The 27,156-nt window shown below is 36.9% G+C and overlaps 1 protein-coding gene across 2 annotated transcripts in view; it reads left to right on the plus strand.

Moving 5' to 3' along the window:
• The first annotated feature begins 2,842 nt into the window (after positions 1-2,842).
• Positions 2,843-27,156, plus strand: part of CLEC16A (C-type lectin domain containing 16A) — a 220,957-nt gene continuing 196,643 nt past the window's right edge. For both annotated transcript variants that reach the window (XM_044659037.1, XM_044659040.1), the window contains exons 1-4: positions 2,843-3,052; positions 21,573-21,701; positions 23,057-23,190; positions 26,154-26,302. In XM_044659037.1, coding sequence (XP_044514972.1) covers positions 2,973-3,052; positions 21,573-21,701; positions 23,057-23,190; positions 26,154-26,302 — 492 coding nt within the window. In that variant the 5' untranslated portion in view covers positions 2,843-2,972. The remainder of the gene's footprint in view (positions 3,053-21,572; positions 21,702-23,056; positions 23,191-26,153; positions 26,303-27,156) is intronic.

Below are 27,156 nucleotides of genomic sequence, written 5' to 3' on the forward strand. Positions count from 1 at the left end.
TCATTTTTGCTCTTACCTTCTTAGAATGTGGGACAGTGAATTCTAATGCTTTCAAAACAGAATTACAATTTCTGCCCCTACCTCACTCACCATATGATTGAGCAACTTAGCCTTCCTGGACCTGTAAGTGAGAAGTAACAAGGGGATAATAAGAAGAGCATTAAATTGATGACTGACTGAGGACATGCATCTGTCACTCACCCAGCTGTGTGACTTTGGAAAATTATTTAACCTGAGACCTATTTTTCCTATTCATAGGTGGTGTTGTGAGAAAAATGTTTCATGAATCACAAAACACTATATTTGTAAAGTGTTTAATGCAGTGCCTAGTACATAGTAGGGACTTAATAAAGCTTGTTCCATTATTTCATATAAATGCTAGTTTTTATCTGCAAAATGTGGAAGAACCGTTCCTGCTTTGGATTTATTTCTTGAGGAGAAATTCAGATACTTTTTCCTGGTTTTTATTAATTCTTTGGTGAATTATTCTTTTTATTCTTTTATTTTATTGAAATTGAAATTTATCTTATTTGACAAATTGTTATATGAATAAATATGTATATAAATATGTACATAATATATAATATATAAATATGAATTTATTATTCGTTCTGCAGTGAACCTCAATAAAATACAAGAATGGAAAAAACAGACCCTTGTTTTCATGGGGATTTGGGGATCAGCAAAAACTCTTGGTAATTTTTCTGAAAGCAATTTAGCTCATTCTCATTCTTCTCTATCTTTTCAACTCTGGACCAAGTTCATGCCTGTCTGTCCCAGATATATTTACATACTGTTGGGAATGTTGTATAGGTTGTCTAATCACATGCATGTTAAAATCTAGACAACAGATATAGTCTTCATCTATTTGGTCTTTCTTGGGAGGAAAGAAGAAAATAAGTATTTATTAAGCACCTACTATGTATCAGGTACTCTATTAAGCACTTTTACAGATATTATTTCATTTGTCCTTGCAACAACCCTGTGAGGTAAGGACTATTTTTTAAAACTATAAACAGTATTTTTTTAATCTATAAACTATCATGTTACAGTTGGGGAACCTAAGGAAAAGAGAGATCAAGTGACTTTCTCATGATCACACAGTAAGTAAATGTCTGATGCCATACTTGAACTCAAGGCTTCCTGATTCCAGATCCAGCATTTTATTCACTGCACCTCCCCTGCTTCCTAGGATAGACAGATTAAACTCCTTTGCTCATAGTGAATACAAGTTGTCTTTAACATATAAATTCAGTTCCAACTTGTTCTTCCTCCCCTTGAACAGATAAAGAAATTGGAGTCTAGATAGTTTAAGGGATTTGCCCAAAGTCACACAGGTAGTAAGCATCAGAGGTGAGCCAAGGGTCTGACTCCAGAGTCCTTTCATGTTCCATCATACCCCACTACTAATCATGGAAGGCTAGACCACTTCTTAGAAATATTGTAAGGGAATCTAATTGACTCAGTGAATGGAAAGCCAGGGCTGAAGATGGGAGGACCTGGGTTCAAATCTGACCTCAAATACTTCCTAGCTGCCTGACTTTGGGTAAGTCACTTAATCCCAATTGCTTATCCCTCACCATTCTAGATATCCCTGAAATTTCTGTGATATAAGTGACTTACCCAAAGTAAGGCAGCTGCTAAGAGGTAGAGCCAGGACAAAGATCTCCTGACTTCTAGAGGCAACAGTCACCATGGCTGTCAGCAATAACAATTTAAATGGATTTGATTTTAGGTTTATTAGAAGTGGTGGTAGCAAGGCATTTAGGTGGTATTGAGTTGAATCCTGGATCTGAATTCATATTCCTACCCCAAACACAGTGTAATCCTGGACAGATGAATCATTTAATTACTTGGGCTTCACTTTTCTTGATTGTTAAATGGGGTTAATAAGTGCCTATATCAGAGTTGTTGTGAGGATCAAATTATTTAAGCATGTACTTTGAAAACCTTAAAGTGCTGCATAAATGCCAGCTATCATTTGCCAAGGGTTTTCCCACCAACATTATAATTCCTTTTTTACCTAAGAACCAACAGAGGCCCAGAAAGCTTAAGTTCAAGGTCATAAAACTAGTAAATACCAATCTGTCATTCAGTCAGTTCTTCTGATCCTATAGATCAGCAGACTGTCCAATACACCAAGCTGCTTTTCTACATAAGTGAAAAATCTTGCTTTAGGATCATATATTCAGAGTTGGAAGGGATCTTAAAAGCTCATCTCTTTAAAACCTCTCATTTTACAGATGAGGAAACTGAGGCCAGAGGAGGTTTAATGAACCCAGGTCGCCAGCATTTAGCACAGTAACTAAAACAAAATAGGCACTTAAATGCTTCTTAACTGACTTGAGAATCACCTGAGTTTGAAGCCATCCTTTCCACTCTGCTATACTGATTTTTATGATTTTTTTTTTAAAATAATTCCTGGGAGAGAATAAGTGAACTTTTTAGATGTGAGAATTCTTTGGGCTCCTGGGACGAGGGAATTTAAATTCAACGGATATTATCATTTATTACCAACAACATCATTATCCAAAACCCTACAAGAGGGAATACTTTTCCTTCCCTCCTCCAAAGGAAGCTGCGGATTTCTCTTTTGGGCCCGCCCCCTTACTAGAGGGAGGTTGAAAGGCACTGGGAGGTGGGAGCGAGCAGCGAACGAGGGCTTGCGCTATGTATGATGGGATTTGTAGTCCTGGCACGACTAGTCTGTGGCCCTCATCGAGTCCCGGCCGCAGGGGCCCCTAGAATGAACTCCACTTCCCAACATTCCCAGCGGTGGCCGTAAAGCGCGAGGGCCGACCGGCCGGGTTCCGGGGCTGAATGTCAGTACCGGGCTGTAAGGCTTAGGGGGAAGGTGGTTGGCGGTTCGTCTGCGGCAGTCGCCGCCAACGTTGCCGCTTCTGCTGCCGCGGGTTTTCGGCGGCTCCCGGGATGAAGCCGTGAGGGGAAACCACAGGGAGGGGGCCGCGGAGATGTTTGGCCGCTCGCGGAGCTGGGTGGGTGGGGGACATGGGAAGTCCTCCCGCAGCATCCACTCCTTGGACCACCTGAAGTAAGTTGGGGGAGGTGGGGAGGGGTGGTGGTGGCAGGGTTTCTCTTGGGGGAAGGGAAGGAGAGCACCAGCTTCCAGGTGCTGGTTGTGGTGGTGGAGATGGAGGGAGGGGAGCGAGAGACCCCAGGTTGGGAGGACCAGGCCGGCAGGTGGCTGAGGCCGGTGATCTGGTCCTACACACCGAACCCAGCAATAGGAAGGAGAGGAAAGGAAGAAAAAAATATCTCTATATTGGGAGGAGTAAGGGGGACGAAAAGACCGAGGGCCTGGGGGCCGGGTCGACGGGTGTCTAGACCAGTGTGCCGACGCCGGTGATAGGAATTAGTCGGATGGAAGGACCAAGTCTCTTGAGATGGGGGCGAGTACTTAAAGAGTAATGCACTCCCCCCCCCACCAACCCGGGGTTTAGGGGAGAAAAGGTTGATAAAAGAAAGGCATTGGGGGTGAAGGAAGGTACTGATTTTGGGAAGATTGATCCCAGGTGGGGTGCTGGGGGGTGCGGTGGCGGGCAAAGGTTGTGCAAAATAGGAATCTTAGAGGGAAAGAAGGACTGTGGAGTTAGGCAGGAATTTAGACCGGTGAGCAGGAGCAGATGCCCTTGTCAGTCACCGCTGGTTGTTTTCTCTTGTCTGTTAAATGGTACCTACCAGATTTTGACCAACATGCCGCAGAGTCCTCTTGAACGTTTTGTTGCCTTCGTGTTTCGTGGTGGTTCTGGTTGGGGTTTGGTGGACTTTTCCCCTTTGCTCAGCCTTGACAATTCTTTGCCTTTCTTTGTATCCCCCTGCTCTTAGTAGTGCCTAGCACATAGCAAATTGTTGATTGGTCCCAATAGATCTGACAATCAGGAGGTGGAAGGGACCTTAGGGATCATCTGGTAAAACCTTTATAGATGAGGAAACTGAGGCCCAGGGAAAGGAAGTGAGTGCCTTGCCCAACGTCACTTCAGTAATAGAGCTAGAATTTAAATTCAGACATTCTGATTTCAGACATTCATTTATAACTATGATGTGCTTTAGTGACTGAGAAGTCAGGAGGGGTTGGGGGGAAAGTTAGGAACTTTTTGATTGTGCATGGACCAGGAGATATGCAGAAGATTCTCAGATTTTCTTGCCATGTCCTAGAAAATTCTTATATTAACTGTTTAGCTTGTGTCATCAGATGCTATTTTTGTCACTTCATCTGTCATTAATTAGATCTACTTAATCAGTATAATAGATTAAAGGAATTGTCAAGTTGTTTTCAGTCTTGTACTGCCTGTTTACAAGCAGAATAGGACTGAGCATGTAAACTAAAATTTAATATTTATTTTTGATTGGTTTTGACTGAAGGAAGTATAAGGGCAGCTGTTTGTGATAAAGAGTATTTAGCAACCTATTTTATAGTAAGATTTTTTTTTCTGTGTGTATCTCTTCTTCACTTTCCCACCCTGCAAATCCTAATGAGAGATTAAAAGATCTTCCTATTAGTCAAAATTTTAGTTTTCTAAAAGGGTGGGCAACTCTTTAATTTCTGGACTATTTCTTAAAATCATGTGTGTATGTGATACTATAGAGATTGCATTGGAGCATATAAAATCAGATGAACAGAATTAAGGTGCCATATCTGATTTAAGCTGTGTGGCTGGAACAGGTAGTAATATGCAGAGATATATAATTATTTAACAAAATACCATGAGCAGTTGTTAGTACTTGGAATAATGGCAAGAACCTGATGCTTGTCGATTTAACATTCATTACTTTATTGAGGACATATACTGATTTCCAGTTGTCTGCTATGTCAAGTAGAAATTTTTGATGTAGAAACACCGAATATACAGTCAGAAGACCTGTAGCCTAGAGGTCACCACATTCTACAAGTAAAGAGACTGAAGCCTAATGAAGCTGAGTGACTTGTTTATATTTATTCTCTTAATATTTATTCTGCATTTATTTTTATATGACCTTGTTTTCTCCCCCATTAGAATGAAAGCTCCTTAAGCAGGGATTGTTTCATTATTATATTTGTTTCCCCAGTGCCCAGCACAGTTCCTGGCATTTAATAAATGCTTCTCAATTGGAATTGAATGAGGTAGGATTTTAACTCAGTTCCTCTGACTCCAAGTCTCCTTTGTACCGGGGCTTCCACTTATAACCTTAGGTACATTATTTCCCCCTCTGAGGCTCACCTTCCTTACCTGTAAAATAGTTGGTCTATCTCTGAAGTCTCTTATAGTTCTAAAATCCTTTGATCCTAAGAATCTTCTGTCTAGCTTTTTAAGCCCTATATATAATCTGATTCCATTCTCTCTGTTCATCAATTTCCTAATTCTTGGCTCAGTGACCTTACTCAGTGCCATTTTTCCTGCATGAAATGTCCTCTCTGCCTAACCATATGCTCCCCATTTTTCAGTGCCGAGGTTCTTCTGTAAAAATTTACCAGCGACTCCAGCCTATCTTGATCTTTTCCTTTTGCTTACTGCTTTTTAAACTTTTTGTCTCTACTTTATAATGAACATTTTATCATATATTGTTTGCTCTATTTCATGACTTTTGTCTCCAATTAGATTCTAAATTCATGTGTTATGTTCTTTGCTATCTCACCATAGCACCAAGCACAGACAATCCAAAGTACATTTCATAATTCTTTAAAATACTTATTGGCTGGTATGTGAGGTTATGTCACTTCAATATATATCCAAACGCCTGTAGCTTTTTACTGTTAGACTGTTTGGATGTGACTTTTGCTGCTAGGCTGTATCTTTCTTTGGCAGATGAAGCAGGTAGTGGTAGGCTTAATGATGTACCAGCCCCAGTCTTGCTCACTGACTGACCTAGTTTACATTTTTTAGTCATGAGTCACAGGGAGAAGCCGTGCACATAAGCACCTTGATTTAATTTTGTTTTCTGGTGTTATTGTATAGATTTTAATGGTTTCTCCATTATTTGGGAGGTTATTAAATTGAAGGTTGCCAAAGCATATTTGGAGAATGCTCTCTCCTTATCTGTCTTATATCTAAAGTAGCATAGCTCTTGCACTGTTTCTCAGGTGACCCACAAGGAAGACACTGCCTTTTGATGGCAACATTTGTTTCTTACTTGAATACTTCATTTCCTTTGTATGATTTGGAAAGGGGCTTGCTATGAATCAATTCTAAACATTTATTAAGTATTTCTAGTGTCTGGAGATAATCCAGTATTCAAATGGATCTGTGATGTTCTAGATTCAAAAGTTGACTTCAGCATTGCCATTCACAACTTATCAAACCTTGCTTTCCTTTGGTACCCTTCTTCAAGTTCTTCTAAAAGTTCACCAGTGGGGGCAGCTGGGTGGCTCAGTGGATTGAGAGCCAGGCCCATAGATGAGAGGTCCTGGGTTCAAATTTGGCCTCAGACAGGTCCTAGCTGTGTGACCCTGGGCAAGTCATGTGACCTCATTGCCTAGCCCTTACCACTCTTCTGCTTTAGAACCAATACACAGTATTGATTCTAAGACTGAAGGTAAGGGTTAAAAAAAAAATTCACTAGCAGGTGGTCCACCTAGTATTTCAGCTACTTATCTTGTTATTTCCTGACATGGAGGAAGGGAATTAGTATAGCCTTCCCACCAGTCATTCCTTACTCATGTCACCTGACCAACTTATATTGTCTTCCTATCATCTAATTCCTTGATGATGAACTTTATGGTTATCTTTCAGAGTTTATGTGTTTTTTTGTTTTGTTTTGTTTTGTGCTTCAGCCAGTTTTTATCTACCATGTGCTTCTCTGTTGCCTTCTTGTGATATAATCATTTAGGAGACAATAGTATTCCTTATCTTACTGCTATATAGGAACACCGATAAAATATTATATAGGAACATTGATAAAATGTTAGTTTTGAAAAATGAGGTCTTCATTTTAATGAAGGCTTGGAGTCAACAAAATAACTGCTATTTCTTGAAAGCAGTCTAGTCCACTCTCCCTGTCAACTTGACCCAAATTATTGTCCATCTTGAGGTGTCTGTCTCAGATATAAATACTGTAGAATAACCTTCATAGCATTTCCAGATGCATATTGAAATCTGGACATTCTTCAAATACTTTGTATTTCCTTGGCCCTAGAAGCCTTGCCTTCCTTCCTCTGATTTGGGAGGGTGAAGGGTAGGCATCAGAGGAGTCTTCTAAAACTCTCCAATTCAGAAGAGATTCCAGTGTAACCACCTTTCATTTCTTACCTAGCTAATCTCCTGGACTTGTCCTTTGTGTTCAGTAATCTATCTTTCTGCAAGATTTCATCAGCTCAGATTAGTACCTCCTTAGACTCCCTGGCCCTGAGACCCCTCTCTCTCTTTGGTTGGAGAAGGGAGAAGTTGTACATTAGAAAGTTCCTCTCAGCTCATAATTTCCCATCCAGTTGTAGGTTGTCACCATGCCACTGTGCCCACTACCTTTCCCTTCTCTTTTTTCAGCCTCTAAATTTTATGTGTTGTCTTACCCCATTAAGTTCGAGCTGCTTGAAGGTAGGGTCTGTCTTTTGCCTTTCTTTGTATCTCTAGTGCTTAGCACAGTATGACAGGTGCTTAATAAAAGTTTATTGACTATTTCCTGTGTGGATAAATAAGTCAAACTCCTTTGATTATAGTTTTTTTTTTTTGAAGGCTCTGGCAGTGTTCTGGGGCTTGATATAGTCAGCACAAGGACATCTGAAAATAGAAGCATTGGAAGGGCTCACCATCCATAGGGAATACTTCCTTTACCTGACTGCCCTGGATCTTTTTCATCACAATGGTGAATACCTGTGCTGAACATGCAACTCCCTCTTTTATGTCTCACAACATGTTTTTTAATCAGTGTCATTGAACAGGTTATCTGTTCAGTCTCCCAAGAAATCTTAAACAAGACACTTTGCTGTAAAAGAGCTGGAAAAGTGACTTTTAAAAAATCGGTATTGTATGCTTTTTCATCATCAACAAACAATAAGCACAAAGAAACCTTATATAATTCTCTATATCTTTCAGTTAATTATGAGGTAGTAAAGATGTTTTTTAATATTGCTTATAAAAGCCTACTTTTCTTCTCCTAAAACCATCATCTGAAATATCTTTTTACATAGATGATTCTCATAAATATTATGTATAAAAATAGGTAGCTAGAAAGCTTCAAGTGGCTCAGGGGGTTGAGAGCCAAGCCTATAGTGTGGAGGGCCTGGGTTCAAACCTGGCCTCAGATACTTTCTAGCTGTGTGACCATAGGAAAGTCACTTAACCCCTCTTGCCCTGGCCCTTATTGTTCTTCTGCCTTGGAAGCAATACATAGTACTGATTCTAAGATAGAAGGTGTTTAATATACATATACACACATATCTATCTATCTATCTACATATACATATGTATATATATATATTGTAGATAGTTATTGATGTTTTCTTGGTCACCTTTTTGGAGGTCTTAACAATATCTGAGATTTTTTTCTATGCCTTTGGCATCTTCCTCTCGTTAAGATACCTTGTATATCAGTCCCTCAGTACTCTTACAATTGTGTCTCTTAAGGATAGATGGGGGAGACAAGCAAACAAATGTATACAATCTTTATACAAGAAAAATGGGCATTAGCAGCTTGGAGAGGGGGTGACTTAGAATTAGGAAAGACCTTGTGTAGAAGTTGGTGCTTCGGTTGAGTTTTGAAGGGAAGCAGGGATTCTAAACAGTAGAGGTAAGAAAGAATATGCCTTCCAGGCATAGAAGGCATCTTATATAAAGTCAATGAGATATGAGAGCTGATGTTGTATGTGAGATCTAATAAGTTGCCCAGTCTTACTGGACCAAAAGGAAAAGGTATAATAAGGGGAGAAATGTGTCATAATTCTGAAAAGGTAGGTTGTAACTAAGTAGCAAAAGACTTTACAACCCAATATGAAATTTATATTTTGTGTTAGAGGCAGTGGGATTTACTGGAGCTTCTTTAGTAGATGAGTGACAGTCATACCTGGACCTTTAAAATATTACTTTGGCAGTTATATGGAGTATAGATGGAAGAGGAAAAAGATGTGAACCAGGGAGGCCAGTTAGGACTATAACAGTAGACTTAATGAAATGAGGGTCTGAATTAGAATAGATATGAGATATTATGAAGGTAGAATAAATAAGACTTGACAACTTATATGGATATGGGGGGATGAAAGAGAGTGTGACATCAAGGATGAGTCTAAGGAATCCATCCTGAGTGCCTGGAAGGATAGTAGTCCCTTGTAAGAATGGTGAGTCTAGGATAAAGGTAATGAAGAAAAATATGATATTTATTTTTATTATAGTGAATTATTTCTGTTTCTGAGTCTGAAATTGAGGCTCAGACTTGGCCCTCATTCCTTTGTTCTTAGGGAATTCAGAGAAATGAACTAACCCAGAGAATCTTCCACTGTAGGCAAATTGAAGATTGAGATGATAAAGTTTTAACTAACTAGCTCAGGCAAGATATGCCTACATGTAAATATACAAGTAAAATATGAGTCCTTCAGTTCCTCATTAAGAATCATTATAGGGGTTGAACTTGACCAGACAGATCTCAACTTCACCCCCCCAGTAATAGGGGAACATAAGATCTCTATGCAACTACAAGGAGATAGGGAGAAGTTGAAAGTTTGGGTGGATCACTTCCTAATTAGCTATTTACCAATTAGAGATGTCCAATATTGAGTTCCCCAAATTGTCTATTTATGGATTTGTATGAGGGTACTTCTTCATCTTTGATCACGAGAGAGATCACTGACCAATTAGCTTATTGATGGATGCTAGTCTAATCAATAAATTGATTTTCTTACCCAGAAGCCAGAGAATTTTTAATTGTTACAAATAAAATAAAGACTTGTTTTCTAATTGTCACTAGGTATCTTATTTTTAAGATGGGAAGAGTTAGACTATTTCTTAAGAATATGTTTATTTAATTGCTTTATTTATTATTCCAACTTTTTAATTTATAGACAGGATTCAAAATATATTAGCCACAAAAGGGACATATGTTCTCTGTCCTCCTAGCTACTCCTTCAACATTTCATCATATACCATTTTCCAACTGATAAATACAACCTCAGTTTCTAATTCTTCTGCCACCACAAAAGGAGCTACTCTGAATATTTTCATACATATATCACGAAGTCAAAGCCAATGCACAGTTTAATAAGAGCTTTTTAAGCATAATTCCAAATTGCTTCCAAGAGTAGCAGTACCAATTCACAGTTCTTTCATTAGTAGAATTAATGTACCTATTTTCTCTCAGTCCCTCCAGCATTTGCCATTTTTCTTTTTGGTCAGCTTTGCTGATCTGAGATATGTGAGGTGGTGCCTCAGAGTTGTTTTAATTTGCATTTTTCTTATTATTAAATTTTAAAACATTTTAAATTTTAATAAATTTCCACATGATTTTTCATTATTCGGAACATTTTTTTCATATGGCTATTGATAACTTAGATTTCTTCCTTTGAAAAATTCCTATTCCTATCCTTTGACCATTTATTAATTGGAAAATGACTCTCATTCTTATAAATTTGAGTCAGTTCCAATATATCTTAGAAAGTTTATATACATGAGATTTCTCTTTATAAAAGAAATTTGCTACAAAGATTCTTCTCTAATCTACCAACTTCCCTTCTAATTTTTGTTGCATTGGCTTTGATTGTACAAAAACTTAAAATTTTATGTAGAAGTTTTATTACTTTTTTTAAATTAAATTTTATTGATATCATCTGTTTTTCACATCGTCATAGTTTTCCCAGGTATTCCTCTTCCCTTCCCTTCCTGGGAGCCATTCAGTGTAACAAAGAGTATTTTTTAGAGAGGAAAAAAATAATCACCACTGATTGATACATTGCAAAAGTCTGAAAACATGCAATGTATAACACTTGTGGACTGCCCACCTCCTTGAAGAGATGAATGGGGGGGGGGGTGTTCTCATAACTCTTCCTATAAATCCTGTTTGATTTTTAGAATTTTGTTATGTTTACCTTTTTTTTGTATAGTTCTTTTCATTTACATTGTTGTAGTTGGTATGTATATTGTTTTTTTTGTCTCCTTTCATATAAATCTTTCTATGCATCCCTGAATTCATCACATACAAAATTTCTTTCAGCACAGTAATATACTGTTACATTTGTGGAAATAAATTTAATCCTGCCACTCTCCCAGCAGAATTCCCATTTTCAGAAGAGGCTTTAGACTGACCAGGCATAGGCCTAACCTGAAGACCAAAGTCTTGCTTTTACCTGCTTCCTATAATTGCTTAAGTTATGGCTCTGTGTTTCTGGACTTCAGAATTCAGCTGGTTTGAAATGGGTTAAGTTTATCTTTTCCTGTATAAGGAATGTTTGCTGACCTGGGAGGATTGTGAGAAAGAAAGGGGGAGGACCTGGCATCTTTGGCTACTAGGCCATCTTTCAAGGATGTTTTGCTTTCTAAAAGTGTAGGCTGCTATCTGGCACTTGGATTCTATTAACTGAACTCTTCTTAGGAAAAAGAGAGGGTGCGTTGCCAGCCCCAGGCACCAAACTTCCAACCAATCATATTGTTCCTTGTACCTCAACTCTGTAACCAGTTCTTTTGTACTTAATTCCATGATGTCTTTCACCCTGCTCTAGGCTTTGTGTGGTTCCCTCTCTCCATTCCCCCTTGGCAATTTTTACTTTAAAAGCCCCTATGCTATAAAGTCATTGGGCATTCTGAAACAACAGTACCTGAGATGTCCTGATGTCCTAGTCTTGTCTTAATTTATAGACTAACTCCTTTGGTTTATCCTGTGTCATTGGTTGACAGTAATGGTGTCAGAAGTGGGATTTATCAAGGGGAAGGAACTTTCTCAAACCTTGGGAGGTGGATCCAAGATGCCCCAGTACCAGCAGTGTCCTTTGTAATACAGCTCATCATCCACTCCAATGGATTAGCAAGTGGACTTCTTTCCCTGCATAAATCAGAACTCCTGTTTCCTTTGGTTAAGCTGCCTCTTTAATTGGACCTCTCTTTTATTACCCAACTCTTCTGAGTTGGTCTCTTTATTAACCAAGGTTAGTCTCTAATTGCCCAGAATTGGTTTCTGTATTACCTGGAGTTGGTTTCTGACATTACCCAGCTCCTCTGAGTTGGAGTTAGTTTCTGTATTACTTGGGGTTTGTCTATTTATTACCTAGCTCCTCTGAATTGGAGTTGGTTTCTGTATTACCCAGAGTTGGTTTCTCTTTCCCAGGGTTTGGTTTCTGGTTCTAGTCCAGTGTAACCCAACTCCTCTGGTTATTTGTCTGGTCATGATCCTGCAGTATGGTCTGGACACATGAAGTTTTTTTGGAAATTTGGTAAGACTTAGTAAAAGTAACCACTATCACAACTTGCCAAAAAGAGGTTCTTTGATCAGGACAAAATTAATTATCAGAGAAATTATTTAGACAAAGAGGCTCCAAAATTTAGAATGGGACACCTTTTAAAATTGGCTCCTTGAAAGCTGCAGCCTAATGTCTCTCTTTGCTTGTTGTTTGTTTTTGTGTATAAGTTAGCTTGTCCTATAGAGAAAACCAGGGAATTTTGTCATTGAAGCTTAAAATTTTCACCAAACAGAAGAGGTAGTAAATCAGACAAGTAGGAAAAAAGCTTGAAAGGATGGTGGCTGTTGATTTGTCTCTATCAACAAATGTTTCTGTATATGGTTTGTGCCATTTTAATAAAGATTGCTTTTAGATAATTATGCAAACAAAACTAAAATTTAGAAGGGAAATCTTTGTGTCTTGTGACTTTTTTTTTAAGCCTTCAGAACCACTCTTTCTGCCTCTCTCTGCATTCCTGAACTCTGGTGATACTTTGGGAGAAAGGGGAAAGAAATAGATAAGAGATAAAGGAATTTATGTCATTGTAAAGACTAAATGACTAATTTAGCCATTCCTCAATTGAAGGGCATATACTTTATTTCTAATTCTTAGTTATCACAAAGAGTGTTCCTATAAACATTTTAGCATATAAGGGGTTTCTTGTTAATTTTCTTGGAGTGATTTTAATCACTTTATTTGCATTATTCCAAATTGCTTTCCAAAATGGCTATATTATTCATAGATTCATATATTTATAGAACATATAGATTCATATATATTACATTAATGGTATAGTGTGTTAGTATGTTTATCATTCCATAACTCCTTCAACATTGACTATTGCCATTTTTGCCAATTTCCAGCATGGGAGATGAAACTCCAGGGTTGTGTTTTGATTTGCATTTTTTCAGTTGTGAATACTTTACAATTCTTTTTTGAGAACTGTTTGTTCATAACCTTTGACCTCCTATCTATTGAGAAACTGTTCTTAGTCATTATATTTATTGTTACCGTGTCCTTGATTATTCAACCTACCACTGTTCTATTTCCTCCTCTAATTACCTTTTTTCCTAATTTTCCTCAAAGTTTCCCTAGATCCATGATTTCTCACTCCCCTCAGATCCCAGGATTTTCAATTCCTTCTCTCCTAGGTAGGACATGTAGACTTTTCAAGCACCAAATCTCCTAGCTCAGCTCTAGTGCAAGGTCCCCATCTCCCTTCACAGACCATCTCTGTCTTCACCCATAGGATCATTCTGACCAATAAAACAAAATTCCTTCCTGTTCTCTCCTGGTCAGTCCTGTCCCTCTCTTCCTCATTCATTCCCCTATACCCATGATGGTGAACCTAAGGCACACATGCCAAAGAGGATATATATATATATATATATATATATATATATATATATATATATATATATATATATATATATATATATAGAGAGAGAGAGAGAGAGAGAGAGAGAGAGAGAGAGAGAGAGAGAGAGAGAGCACTGTGCCACCCCTCACTGATGACATTTTTTCATATTCCCCACCCCTTGGTCCAGCACCAAGAAAAAATGCTGATTCATCTGTAGGCAATGTCATGGCCAGATTCTGCCCATAATATTCTAGGACCTCTTCTTCACTGTTATTTCCCCCAGACTTCTGCCTTCACCCTTGTCTTTGTGTATGTATGTTTCTTACTGGTCTCTCTGAAGTATATCTGTTGCTGCCCTTGGCTGTTGCAGGTTGCTCTGGGCTGCATCTTAAGGATTGTTCTTTAGAACACATTATTCCATTCCCTCCTACATTTCATAGTAAGTGCAGAATAGTCTTGCATTATCTAACTTTATTTTCCTTTGTATTTGAAGGTCTTTCTACTGATCACTCACAGAGCTCATTGTTTCTGAATTTAATTTTAATTGTTAAATTCAGCCACTATCTGTCTTGGAGTTTGCTGTCTTGGTTTTGTTTGTTATTTTCTTGGAGACTATCTGTGAATTCTTTCAGTTGATATTTCATTTTCTATGTTCAGAATTTCTAGGTAGTTCTCTTTATTTCCTGCATTGTGATGTTAAGGTTTTTTTTTTTAATTTGTTGTGTTTTTCTGGGAGACCTATGATATTTAGGTTGTCTCTATACATCTTATCTTCCAGATCAGTATTTTCACTTGCATAATGAGCATATTTTCTTTTAATGTTGTTGTTTTTTGTTTCTCTTCTTCTAAGTTGTCTCTTACTTCTCTATGTTCTCATTTTCAATCTGTCATTCTCACTTTTGTTTCTTTGGTAAGAATTGCTAGTGTAGATTCTAGTTTTTCTATTTTGCTTATTATTTTTGCAGAGCATGCCATCAATTCTGCTCTAATAATTCTCATTTCTCTTTTAAATCACTCAGGAACAGTGTGTTCTAGTTCAATTTTTCCTTTCTTTTCACAGGGTGCTCTTTCTTATCAAGGACATGATCATTTTCCTTTTGTTTTATAGTATTCATTGATGCCCAAATTAATTTACCAAGTCTGGGGGCCATATTTCCTTCTATTTGTTACCAGAGACATATCTTCTCTGAGTTCATATGTTAGGTAACTATGGCCAAAAATATACTTACCACAAAACAGAAATTATAGAGATAATTATAGATAAATTTTATAGATATTTTATATAGATAAATAATTATAGATAAATAAAATAAACTTAGGTTTTATTATTGTGCTCAAGCATGGATTCAGTCCTTAGAGAATATCTGAATCATCACTAAGATTCTGACAAGGCTTCTTATAGGAAAAATGACATTTGAGTGACAGAGAAATAATTCATTTACATATTGCAATCTTTGTACATTCCTCTTAGGCCACAAAAGTCAAAGAAAAGAAAGCTCCATAACTCCTTACTTCCTTCAGTGTCATAAAAGTTGAATATATTTAATTAAACACAGTCATAATCTCTTATATCCCCTAAAGAAACAAACTTGATCAGATAGACTCAATAGGTAAAACTAAGTCAGGTTATAGCTTAAACCATATTGAGAGGGCTCACTAATAGCCTCATTGAGGGGGAAAGATTTACATGCCACTAGGATAAGCAAGAAGAGTATCAGGGAAATCTTTAATCCATTAGCCAGGGGAACAAACAAATAACTAAATCACTTTGACTTCTATCTGAGAAATATCAAGCAGTCTTATTTCTTGACTCAGATTTTGGTCAGGTTGCAGTGGTTCCCAAACTTTTTTGGCCTACGCCCCCTTTCCAGAAAAAATATTACTTAGTGCCCCCTGGAAATTATGAAACTATTTATTGAACTCAGAATAGAATGTAATATGAAAAAAGTCTGTCCATCACCGCTTCTCTGGATCACTGCAGCACCCACCAGGGGGTGGTTGCGCCCACTTTGGGAATCACTGGTTAAAGCAATATCAGGACAGACTTTTAGTTAACCAAAATTTGCAAGAAGAATGACTCAGAGGTGGGAATAATAAAAGGAAATTTAAAAATTCCTAGAACATGTTGTTAATATTTTTCCTGTAGATTTATTATGTTCAAGGTCTTTGAATTTTCTTTTTTTCTGAGATCTTTAGTAATTTCAGTATTATCCCCTTCCCCTAATTTTTTGCAATTCATTTTCTGACCTTGAACCCTTTGATGATGGTTTCCTTGGGGCCTGGATCTCAGAGCAGCTCAGCTTCCTTCCATGTTGGACAACTCCCAGTTCACCAATTTAGTTCACCAACTAAGGCCTCTATCCCAAGTGACTTTTGTGTGTTTAGAACTGGCCTCAGCTAAATACTATGCTCTTTCACATAGGCTTAGTGGCATACTTCAGACACTTCACCCCTGCCCGCCCCCAACATAATAAATGGTCCTATCTCGCTTTAGTTCCTGAGTTTTCCAACCCATCACAGTGACTCTTCTTGCACTGATGTTGTCCCAGGTTGTCTATGGCAGCAGCAGTACCTTCCTGGTGCTATGGAATTGTTTTCCCCCTGTAGCAAGTTCAGAACTGTTCACCCTGGCATGGGCAGTTCAGGGCTTTGCAGTGCTGGTAGTATTAAGGCTATGCCTGACTCCCACATTCTAGAGCTATGGAAAGAAGGAGGGGATATGGGTGTAGGGAGGGAAGTTTTGTTGTAAGCCTGTGTGTCCTTGGATCAGCTAGTGGTTGCAAGTAATCTGTGGAGTAAGGGAGAGGTGCTGAATGTGCTCAGGGTCATTGAGCTTCAATTCATGAGATTTTTTGTTTTTTGTTTTTATTTTTAACCTTCTTTTGAATTCCTAATGTCCTACCTAGACCATGGAGACAGATTGAAATTGCTTTATCTTTGGTACATAGTTTCTGTTGTGGAAGGGTTTGAGAAGAGATCAGAAAAAATGTATAGTCCACCATCTTGTTGCTCATGGGAAAGAACATTGTTTTTAAATGCATAGAATAAAATGCATAGGATTACAGAGGAAACCAATTATATTGAAAAATGGTTGTTGGAGTATTAAAAAACAAAACAAGTCCATGTGACCAAAAAATTATGAACCTCTGATGGAGAAAGTGATGAGCTGAGTTTTGGAGGAAACAAAGAATTCTAAGTGGCAAAGGTGAGAAGAGGAGTGCATTTCTGCTATGGATTGTGGGATAGCCAGTTCAGAGACATGGGGAATGAGAATAGCAAGTATTCTGTGTGAGGAACTATATCTCGGCTAGACCATAGCATGTCAGGAGGGGAGTAAAATGAAAAGATACCATGGGGGCAGCTAGATAGCACAGTATATAGGTTCCAGGCCTGGAGTCTGGAGTACCTGGATTCAAATTTGGCCTCAGACACTTTCTAACTGTGTGACCCTGGGCAAGTCATTTAAACCTAGTCGTGTAGCCTTGCCCTTCTGTCTTAAAGTTGTTACTAAGACAGAAAGTAAATGTTTAAAAAAAGAAAGAAAAGATATTATGGCTGTACACCCTCTTTTGCTCTTGGGCTGATTAGTCTTTTTGCCTCAAGTCTTACCCCACTTCACTTCATCCTATGTTCACCTGGCAAATGGATCTACCTAAAGAGCAAGTTTCACCATATCATTTCCTGGAACTCTCTCCCTCTGCATCTCTGTCTTTTAGCTTCCCTGACTTCTTTTGAGTCTCACCCAAAGTTCTACCTTCAGCAAGAAGCCTTTCCAGATTCTCCTTAATGTTAGGCTCATCCCCCTGTTGATTATCTCCAATAATCCTGTAATTATCTTGTTTGTATATAATTGCTGGCAAGTTGTTTCCCAATAGACTGAGCTCCTTGAGAACAGAGGTTGTCTTTTGCTTCTTTGTATTTTCAGTGCTTAAGACAGTGCCTGGCTAGTAGATCCTTAGTAGATCTTTAATAAATATAGTAGATCTTTAATAGTTGCCAGTAGGCTACTAGTTGACCTACATCATAGAGCTTTGTGGTTTAAAGACAATAGAGAAACATTGGTATTTGTGTGGGAGGGGAATAAGACCTATGCTTTAAGAAATTCACCGTATTTATTTTTTTTTAAACCTTCTGTCTTAGAATCAGTAAGTATCATTTTCAAGGTAGAAGAGAGGTATGGACTGGGCAGTTAGGGTTAAATGACTTGCCTAGGGTCACACAGCTAGGAAGCATCTGAAACCAGATTTGAACCCCAGGATTTTCTGTCTCCGGGCTTGGCTTTTTATCCTCTTAGCCACTTATTTGCCACAGGGAAATTTATTTTAGTCTTTGAACTGAAGGAGCAGTTTGATTGATAGAGAAAAGCACATTGCCTGTTGATCTGCACCACAATTGCTCTTACTGAAGAACTGAACAACTTTTTAAAACTTTCTCTAGTTTTTTTGTTGTTTCTTTATTGAGGCTGCTTTTAAAATAGAGTTTTGATTGACTAAACTCCAGCATTTATTAGCATGTATTTTTGTGATTCTTGCATTTGAAATTTATTCTTAACACTGAATCTTCCAGACTTAGAGAAATGGTCAGAGTTTGCTTTGACATATTCAGCATGATTAATTTTTATTCCTTTCTTAAACAAAAAGTGTCACAAATTTGGACTCAAATTCCAAGTTTTGTAGTCTCACTATAAAGTGTGGGTAGCCCAAATCCTGGATTTTTATGTTTTCTGATGTTGAAATAGATATAATTTATGAGTGGAGCCAAAAGCACCTGGCATCAGGAGTTAAGTTTTAGCTTGTATTGATTTTAGATAATAAATTAGTTTTGTTTTTATGGGGGAAAAAATCTTCTCTCAGATTTAATGTCACTTAAACAGAGTAAAACCTCGTGATAAGTATCATACCTCTCCAAAAATATCCTCCTCTCCCCCTTTCATTCAACTAGAGGTAGATATAAAATACTTCTTATGGGTGCTATCTTTTTTTTGCAGCTTTCTGCTACCATTGTGTGTTGTTAATCTAGAAAATAAGTGATTTATTTTCAGGCCCCTGCGCTGAAATATTTAATATGGGTCTTTTAGGTTTGGTATTCTCAAAAACACTATTGAAAGATTTTTAAGTAGCATAAGATAACTTGTAAGGAGTGTTTAAACAGTATGTATTTGGAATGCAATCTCATAAAAAGTGGATTACCTTTATTCCCATAGTGATACTGAGTGTCACAAAAGAAATTACCAAAAAAAAGGTGTTGGTTTTTTCCCTAAAGGTCTTAAGTCAACAGAAATTCAAAATAGGTGTTGGGAGATTTCAATAAAAGAAACAAATGTCAGGGGGCAGCTGGGTAGCTCAGTGTATTGAGAGCCAGGCCTAGAGACACGGGAGGTCCTAGGTTCAAATCTGGCCTCAGACACTTCCCAGCTGTGTGACCCTGGGCAAGTCACTTAACCCCCATTGCCTACCCTTACTACTCTTCTGCCTTGGAGCCAATACACAGTATTGACTCCAAGACGGAAGGTAAGGGTTTTAAAAAAAAAAAAAAAAGAAAAAGAAAAAGAAACAAATGTCTTCTGGAAGAGAAATATGATGATTTGGCATTGGCACTTGCTACTTTAGCTGAATATTCTTTTGTTTCTGGTTCTAATTTTTATTGAATCAACTGCTTCAGAATGTAGTCATGATGTTTCTGATGACTAAGGACCACATTTTATGCATTTTCTTTTTTCAAGTTTTAAATAGGCTTTTATTTATTATGTTCTAAAGTATTTTCATTGCAGGATTATAATAATAGTATTACTTCTTTTCCCCTGAGACTATTCACATAGAAGAGAAAATTTTAAGCATCTATACATAGACTGATTTTTCTACTAAACCATTTCTGATTTCCTTGAAGCTTTGTAGCTTCAGTGGTCATCTTGCTGTTCATTCATCTTAATTATGTCTGACTCTTCATGACCCCATTTCAGGTTTTCTTGGCAACAATATTAAAGTGGTTTGTCATTTTCTCCTCCAGCTTATCTTTTACAGATGAGGAAACTGAGGTAAACAGGGTTGAGTGACTTGCCCAGGGTCACATATAATAAAGTGTCTGAGGCCAAATTTGAACTCCTTTCCTTACTCTAAGAGGCCAGTGGTTCCCAAACTTTTTTGGCCTACCACCCCCTTTCCAGAAAAAATATTACTTAGTGCCCCTGGAAATTAATTTTTTTTTTATTTTAATAGCAATTAATAGGAAAGATAAATGTACCTGCGGCCATCACCACCTCCCTGGATTGCTGCAGCACCCACCAGGGGGCGGTGGAGCCTACTTTGGGAATCACTGCTCTAGGCCGACACTACTCTGTCCACGGTGTTCTATATTGATCTTTTTGCTTCCTAAATTTTTGTAGCACCTTATTGCCTGTACACTTTGGATTATTTTCTGCCCTGTTTCCTTCTTTTAATATATCCTTCTTACTCCTCCAACAAGAATGCCAACTCCTTGGGGACAGAAACTTTATCTTAAGCTTTTTTAAAATATACTTACAAAGTACTGTAATAGTAATGGGCATCTAGCAGTCAATTAATACATATTTGTGGAATTAAAATGTGTATTTTAAATCTTAATGAGAAAATTTCCCCTATAGTTAGAGAAAGCGTTATTGTTTAGGGAATAAAAAATGTATGGAAAGGAAACCAGACTGGGAAGTTTTTCTCTTGAGCATTACAGCCAAAAAGTTTTGAATGTATGTGATGCAGTAGGTAGGGAGATGTGAAATTATGAGTATATTTATAGAATAATGAAATTCAAGGGTTATGTTTCAAAAGGTGGTTAAACTTATTTATATGTGTTCTGAGATCCTTTGTCTGAAAGGCAGCATGATGTAGTAATGATGTTAGCCCCAGCTCTGGATCTGTGATCCCATTGATCCTCTGCAGAATCACTCATACAGAGGTGAAATCATTTCTTTTTTTCAGACTTCAGTATCTCAAATCTACATAGTTTGATAAACATGGAGATACTTCTTCACCAGTGTAATCCCCTGATGCTATATTAGGCAATCTGCATGAATTGATGTAACCTTGAGTATTTGTCACCTGGTAGCCATGGTGCTATGCCTTCCCAATTTTAGGTAGGTGGGTCTACCAATCAGTGACATAGAGACTTTTGCCAGATCTCTACTTGAAAATGTTCCAGCTAGAGCTTGTGCTCCACTAATATTGCCTTGGAGGGCTAAGGATTACCTCTATACCACAAAGAGGCATTAGAGTAGGACTTTTGTAGAGGATTCTATTTTAGGAAATTCCAAACCATATATTCTTATTCATCTGATAGCGAGGATGACAATATCTGAGGTTCCTCATGAATCATCCCCCTGGTGTGGTTTTCAGTTCAGAGGATACGGCAACAGGAAATATTACACTGATGTGAAGAATACTCTGGAAAAGTTGTTAATTAGAATCCAGGGGAGTAAATTGTGGTATTCCTATGAGCTACATCAAGTGCTTAAATTAACAAGGTTGAGATTTAGCAGAAGGGAGCACATTTGATATAGAAATGAGAGCATTTGGTTAAGAACTCTGGCTCTGCCACCTAAGACCAGTATGACTTTGTGTTGGTTACTTACCTCTTCTGAGTTTCACTTTTCATAGCCTGTCAAATTAGAGGGTTGGACTAGTGAATCTCTAACTAAAGGCCCTTCCAACCTAAACCCTAAAAATATACCAGTGTCTCCTGAGATTTTTATTCCATGCTTAGTGAAGAACTGTGTTTAATTCGAATAGGCAGCTGTCACAAAATCATATGAAACTCATAGCTCAGTGGAGTTGTTTTGGAATAATAGTATTATAACTGAACCAGACTTTGATTTCTTTTGTTTCTTTCTCCTAGATATTTGTATCATGTTTTGACCAAAAACACCACAGTAACTGAACAAAATCGGAACTTACTAGTGGAAACTATACGTTCCATCACGGAGATTCTTATTTGGGGGGATCAGAATGACAGCTCCGTATTTGAGTAAGGACTTTGATTTTTCCTTTCTTTTTAATATTTCTCAAAATTTATACCATAGGTTGTCCCTAGGAACATCAAGATTTGGGCCTAGATTTTCTTTTCATGCTCTCATTGTTGCTACAATATAAAGGCATAGTGTATAAAGTTTAAAAGATAATATAAAAGAAAGCTACAGCCTTCAGAAATCTCAACATAGTCCTGTATAATTTATTCCCTAAACAATGTCGAATGATCTTTCCTCAAGGTGTGAGAAAACTCCTCCAGTTAGATTTAAAATGAGACAAATTTGAATGTCATCTTTAAAAAAAATAAGGATATTCTGAAAAATTCTACATGCTTATCCAGCACTTTGGTTAAATAATAAAGGCAAAATTGCTGTTGGAAGATCCTAATCTACACCCCTTTAAAATGCTGCTAGTTTGATGGGTGCCATTAAGAACCCAGAGGAAAAATGTGATGGATTCAAAAGAGATGCTGTTTAGGAATATAACCAAATTTCTTATGGGCAATATTGGAAAAGATTTTAAAAGAGAAGTTAGAAAAGGTTATCCTGGATGTCTACTTAAGGAAATATTGTTGAAGAAAGGATTACAGCAACTGTATCCATGTTCTATACCTGACTTTGCTAAATTTGCTTATTTCAAAAGAATCCAAATCTAAGAATAAACCATATATTTTTACATAATTTATATAAAATTTGACGTAATTTATATAAATTTTTAATCTGAAGAGAAGTGAGAATATAGACTTTGTGACCTTCTCTTGGTGTATCAGTAAACATTCAGATAATTCTTGATCAGTTGAAAAACATTTCTCATCAATCTTCATACTTGAAATTATACTTAAGATCAGTCAGTATTTAGTAACATGTTTATTTGCCAACAACTTTAGTCATAAAAAGCTACAGTTTTCAAAAGATGTCAGGAATATAGGATATGTCTTAGCACAGACAAATACTAAAGTAAAATATTAAGGAGATGACTTTAAGTGTTAAAGTAGTATTTATTGGCTTTAAAATTATAAATTACTTCATACTTATATAACAGGTGATAATTTCCCTAGATTCTTCTTCAGTGCTTTTTTGGATAGATTATCTGTTTCCATGTCCTTTGAACTAGAAGAGATGCATTTTATTGAATTTATAAGCACCTGTTCCTTAGATTCTCATTACTGTAAAATTGAAGAGCTTTTCAAACGTCATTTATTTCTTTTGTACAGGAAGACATTTTTCTTTGTTTTATACTCATGGTTGGGGGCGTGAATCATAATCATCTTCTGTGTACTGTAAAGTGTATATGATTTGAATTGAATAGTGTGAGTATGAAAAATGCATCACTAACTCTCTAATTATATCCTAGCTTTTTCCTGGAGAAGAATATGTTTGTTTTCTTCTTGAACATCCTACGTCAGAAATCTGGTCGTTATGTCTGTGTTCAGTTGCTACAAACCTTGAACATCCTTTTTGAGAATATTAGTCATGAGACCTCACTTTGTAAGATTCCTTTTTTTTTTTTTAACTCTACTTGCTAAGTAATTTACATCTGGGGTTTGGAGTTTAAAATAGATCATCATTTAAAGTTAAGCAAAATAAAACATAATTGTTTAGCTGGGCAAATTACATGGGACTAAAATCTATCCATTACTTTTGAAGTATTATTTGGCATTTGATTTTAATATTTAGCTATTAAAATGTTCATTTTTTAAAGGATGTTGACTAGTACATTCTATATGCATGTAAGCTGATGTAATGGTCATATAGGCAGACAGTCCACAGCTCACAAATTATTTGTGTTGAACAAAACACAAGGATGACTATAAAGGTGATCAAGAGGGTAGTAGTACCATCAAGAGAAAAAGGAAAGTTGGGAGGAGTGCTATGTTTGGGAGAGAGACATATTGGGTTTGAGGCGACAATAAGACATCCAATTATATTTGCCCTGCAGACAGTTTGACATGTAAGACTGAGTTCAGGAAAGAAGTTGGAGCTGCCTATGTACATGTGTATGTTTCATCTTACACAATGGAAATAGATTCATCAGGAAAGAAAAACCTATTATTTTTCCCCAAGGACTGGCTTTCAAAACAAATTTTTAAAACTATATCTTAGGCTGCAGTATTTTTATTTAGAATTGTTCATTATTAGCACTGCAGTGATAATGTTTTATCTACGTTTTCATTTAAAAGGAATTTCAGCTAGATTATCAGACTTTACAGACATCTTTGACTTTTCTTTTTTCATAGTCCTTTGGGTCCAGTCAGTTGTCAAGTCTTGTCAGTGTCTCCTCCTCGGTATCTTTTGCATTCTCTCTTTTCCACTCATACTGTCAGTACCTTTATTTAGGTTCTTCATTACTCATGCCTTGACTATTGAGGCAGCTTCCTAACTGATATCCCTCCCAGCTGCAAGTTAATCTTTTAAAATCACAGGTCTGATCCCATTGTTCCCATACTCTGAAACTTTCAGTGGCTTCCTTTCCCCCAGGATAGAATGTATACTCCTTAGATTGGCATTCAAGGCCACTCACAATTTGACTCCAAAGAGAAAGCAGAGTGGGAGAGTGCTCTGATGTAAATTGTAAATGGTAAGAATAGGAAGAGCAAGAAGGAGGGAAGGGTGTAAAGGTGAAGGGGATATGTGTGTATACACATGAAAAAGAAATAGGTATTTTCCTACCTCAGACAATACATGGTGAAAGACAGGAAAAACCCAGGATATGTCTCCTTATCCCTTTGAGAAGGGAATAAAAGAGATACTGGTGAAGAATCAGAAACATGAAATTGTTAGCTATTGTAATGTAAAATAAAATGTAAGTCAAACACTTGCATGAAAAAGAATCCACCTACAGCCTACATGACAAATGGTCACTGAGACTATTCTTGAAGATCTCCTGAAATGGAGAGAGATGTGATAGTATCTTATGCTAGTCACAGCTTATTTGGAAGAGCCTTGAAGTAGGTAGAGTCTGTCAACAATTTAGTATGAATGAGACAGACTCAAGTTGATTATTTTTAATTTCTTCATTTTGGTTCTGGTTTTGAGATAGAAATAGCCTGCTTGACAATCAGCCTTACCCAAAACATTACCAATATTATGGATGACCTAGAGGATATTAGGATCTATAGTTTTATACTGCACTAAGCAGGGAGCTGGATCCTTTTTACAAACATATAGATCTAGGTTAATAAATAATTAATAAAAAAACTTTTTGAAAACACCAATTGTGAAGATAAGAATAAAAATGTAAGTTGCCAAAAATTCCCTTCGAGTCAAGGAACTTCTTTGTTCTTATCAGTTATATTAATAGTTTCTGCTTACGTGGCTCCCTCCTCTCTTTAGAGAAAGGGGTACAGTCTAACCAGATAGCGTTAGTAACCAAGAGGAGTTATTTAACTTCTCTAAACTGCAGTTTCCTTAGCTCTAAAATGAGGATAATATGGGAAATGATAGTGGGAAGCCTCAAATAAAAATATGCTTATTCTCCTTGGTATTTCACCAACTAACCTTTGTTCATTTATTTCTATTTACAAAGTTCTATGCTTGTCATTGGGGGATATTTCAAGATAAATGAGTTCTTATCCCTAATGGTATTTATAATCTAGTTGAGAGGAATATAGTTCATTCACAAATAGTTCCATTGTGTCTGACACTTGAAGACCCCATTTGGGGTTTTCTTGGTAAAGATACTGGAGTATTTTGCCATTTCCTTCTCCAGCTCATTTTACAGATGAGGAACCTGAGACAAACAGCATTAAATGACTTGCCCAGGATCACACAGCTAGTAAAGTGTCTGAGACCAGATTAGAACTCAGGAAGATGAGTCTTCCTGACTCCAGGCCTGGCATATTTATACCCTGTGTCATTTAACTGCCTAGATGGCTATAATAAAAAATAGACCGTGATATTGGTTAAACCAGAGATACAAAGTGCTCTTCTTTGGAAGGCATAGAACATGCATGGGGAATAATGAGTAATCCATTCGTTGAAATTCAAACTTCATACATGTAAAGTTTTTAGCATTTAGCACATTAAGAAATTTTAAAAAGGAATGGGTCTATTATAGCTGCCAAATAAAGAATGTTATTGACAAAAACTGGAGAATTTGATGCTCATGTATAATTTTATATTTTTAAAATGTCAACATAACCTTACAATTACCTCCTCTCTACCTCCCCCCGACTCCCTGCCTTGCTAAAGTTTTATTTTTCCATTGTAGGTGTTTCTTTGGTTTTAGTGGAAAGGGTTCAGATTTGCTAGGGAATTGTTTGTCCTTGAATAAACTTTGAAGAGTAGAATATGAGAGAAAGTTGTTTAAAGTGTTAAAATATTCACTTCCTTTACAACTGAAATAGAGATGCTTAACTGGTATTGCCACAGTAATATGACATATCAAATTGTTTCTGAATATTCATTCAGTATGATAGATCCTATTGTGAAATATACTTTTTTGTCCCCAGATTATTTGCTGTCTAATAACTATGTAAATTCTATCATTGTCCATAAATTTGACTTTTCTGATGAGGAGATTATGGCATATTATATATCATTCTTAAAAACACTTTCATTAAAACTCAACAATCACACCGTTCATTTCTTTTATAATGAGGTAAGTAGTAGCTATTGGAACAATTTTTTTGATAACTACATTATGAATATATATGACTAAAGCTTATATTGTTTCTAAAAATGTTATCTATTTAAGCAAGTATGCCATCTTCTTTAAGTGGACTGTAGTAATGCATCATGGCATGGGTAATCCAATAAGTAATCAAAAACTCATTTTTATTTGGTTTTGGAATGTTTGGTTTTTTAAATAGATTTACCTTCCTTATTTTAATGTAAAAATCCATTTGGATTCTTTGAACACACTCTGGTTGATCGTGAGAAGGACCTAAAGGTATTCTAGATGACTGGGGAAACGTCTTCTTGTGATTTAAAATTTTCTAGAAATTAGCTATGAAATAAATGATGTGCGTAAGGGTATTTACAGAGCAGGTGGTAATAACCTATGAAAACTTGTAGAAATGAAAGTGCGACATCTTGAGCCTTATTTTTTCTCCCTTTCCTATTAGTGTAGAGTGGGGTCACATAAATGTAGTCTATAATGGACAGAATCTTTTCTCTATATGAATATGATATTCAGATATGTGGCTCATGGCTATGAGGGTGAGGCGTACCTGTTGATTGCAAAGATCTATAAATGACCATAAAAACAGAGTACACAGATTCTCAGTATATCACTCTGGAATATTAGTTGAAATGTGTGGTTGATTCTGTTAATTCTTCAAATATTGAGTAGCTACTATATACAAAGTATTGTATTAGGCCCAGAAGGGACAGAAATAATTAAGGTATGATCTCTGGCCCTAAGGAACTTGTGTTTCAATAGAGGAACTATTACTTACAAATGTGTTGTTCTAGACTGTAACTTTAAGTTATGCATATATGGAACATTTTGGC

This window comes from Gracilinanus agilis, chromosome 1 (assembly GCF_016433145.1).
Source record: "Gracilinanus agilis isolate LMUSP501 chromosome 1, AgileGrace, whole genome shotgun sequence".
NCBI lineage: Eukaryota > Metazoa > Chordata > Mammalia > Didelphimorphia > Didelphidae > Gracilinanus > Gracilinanus agilis.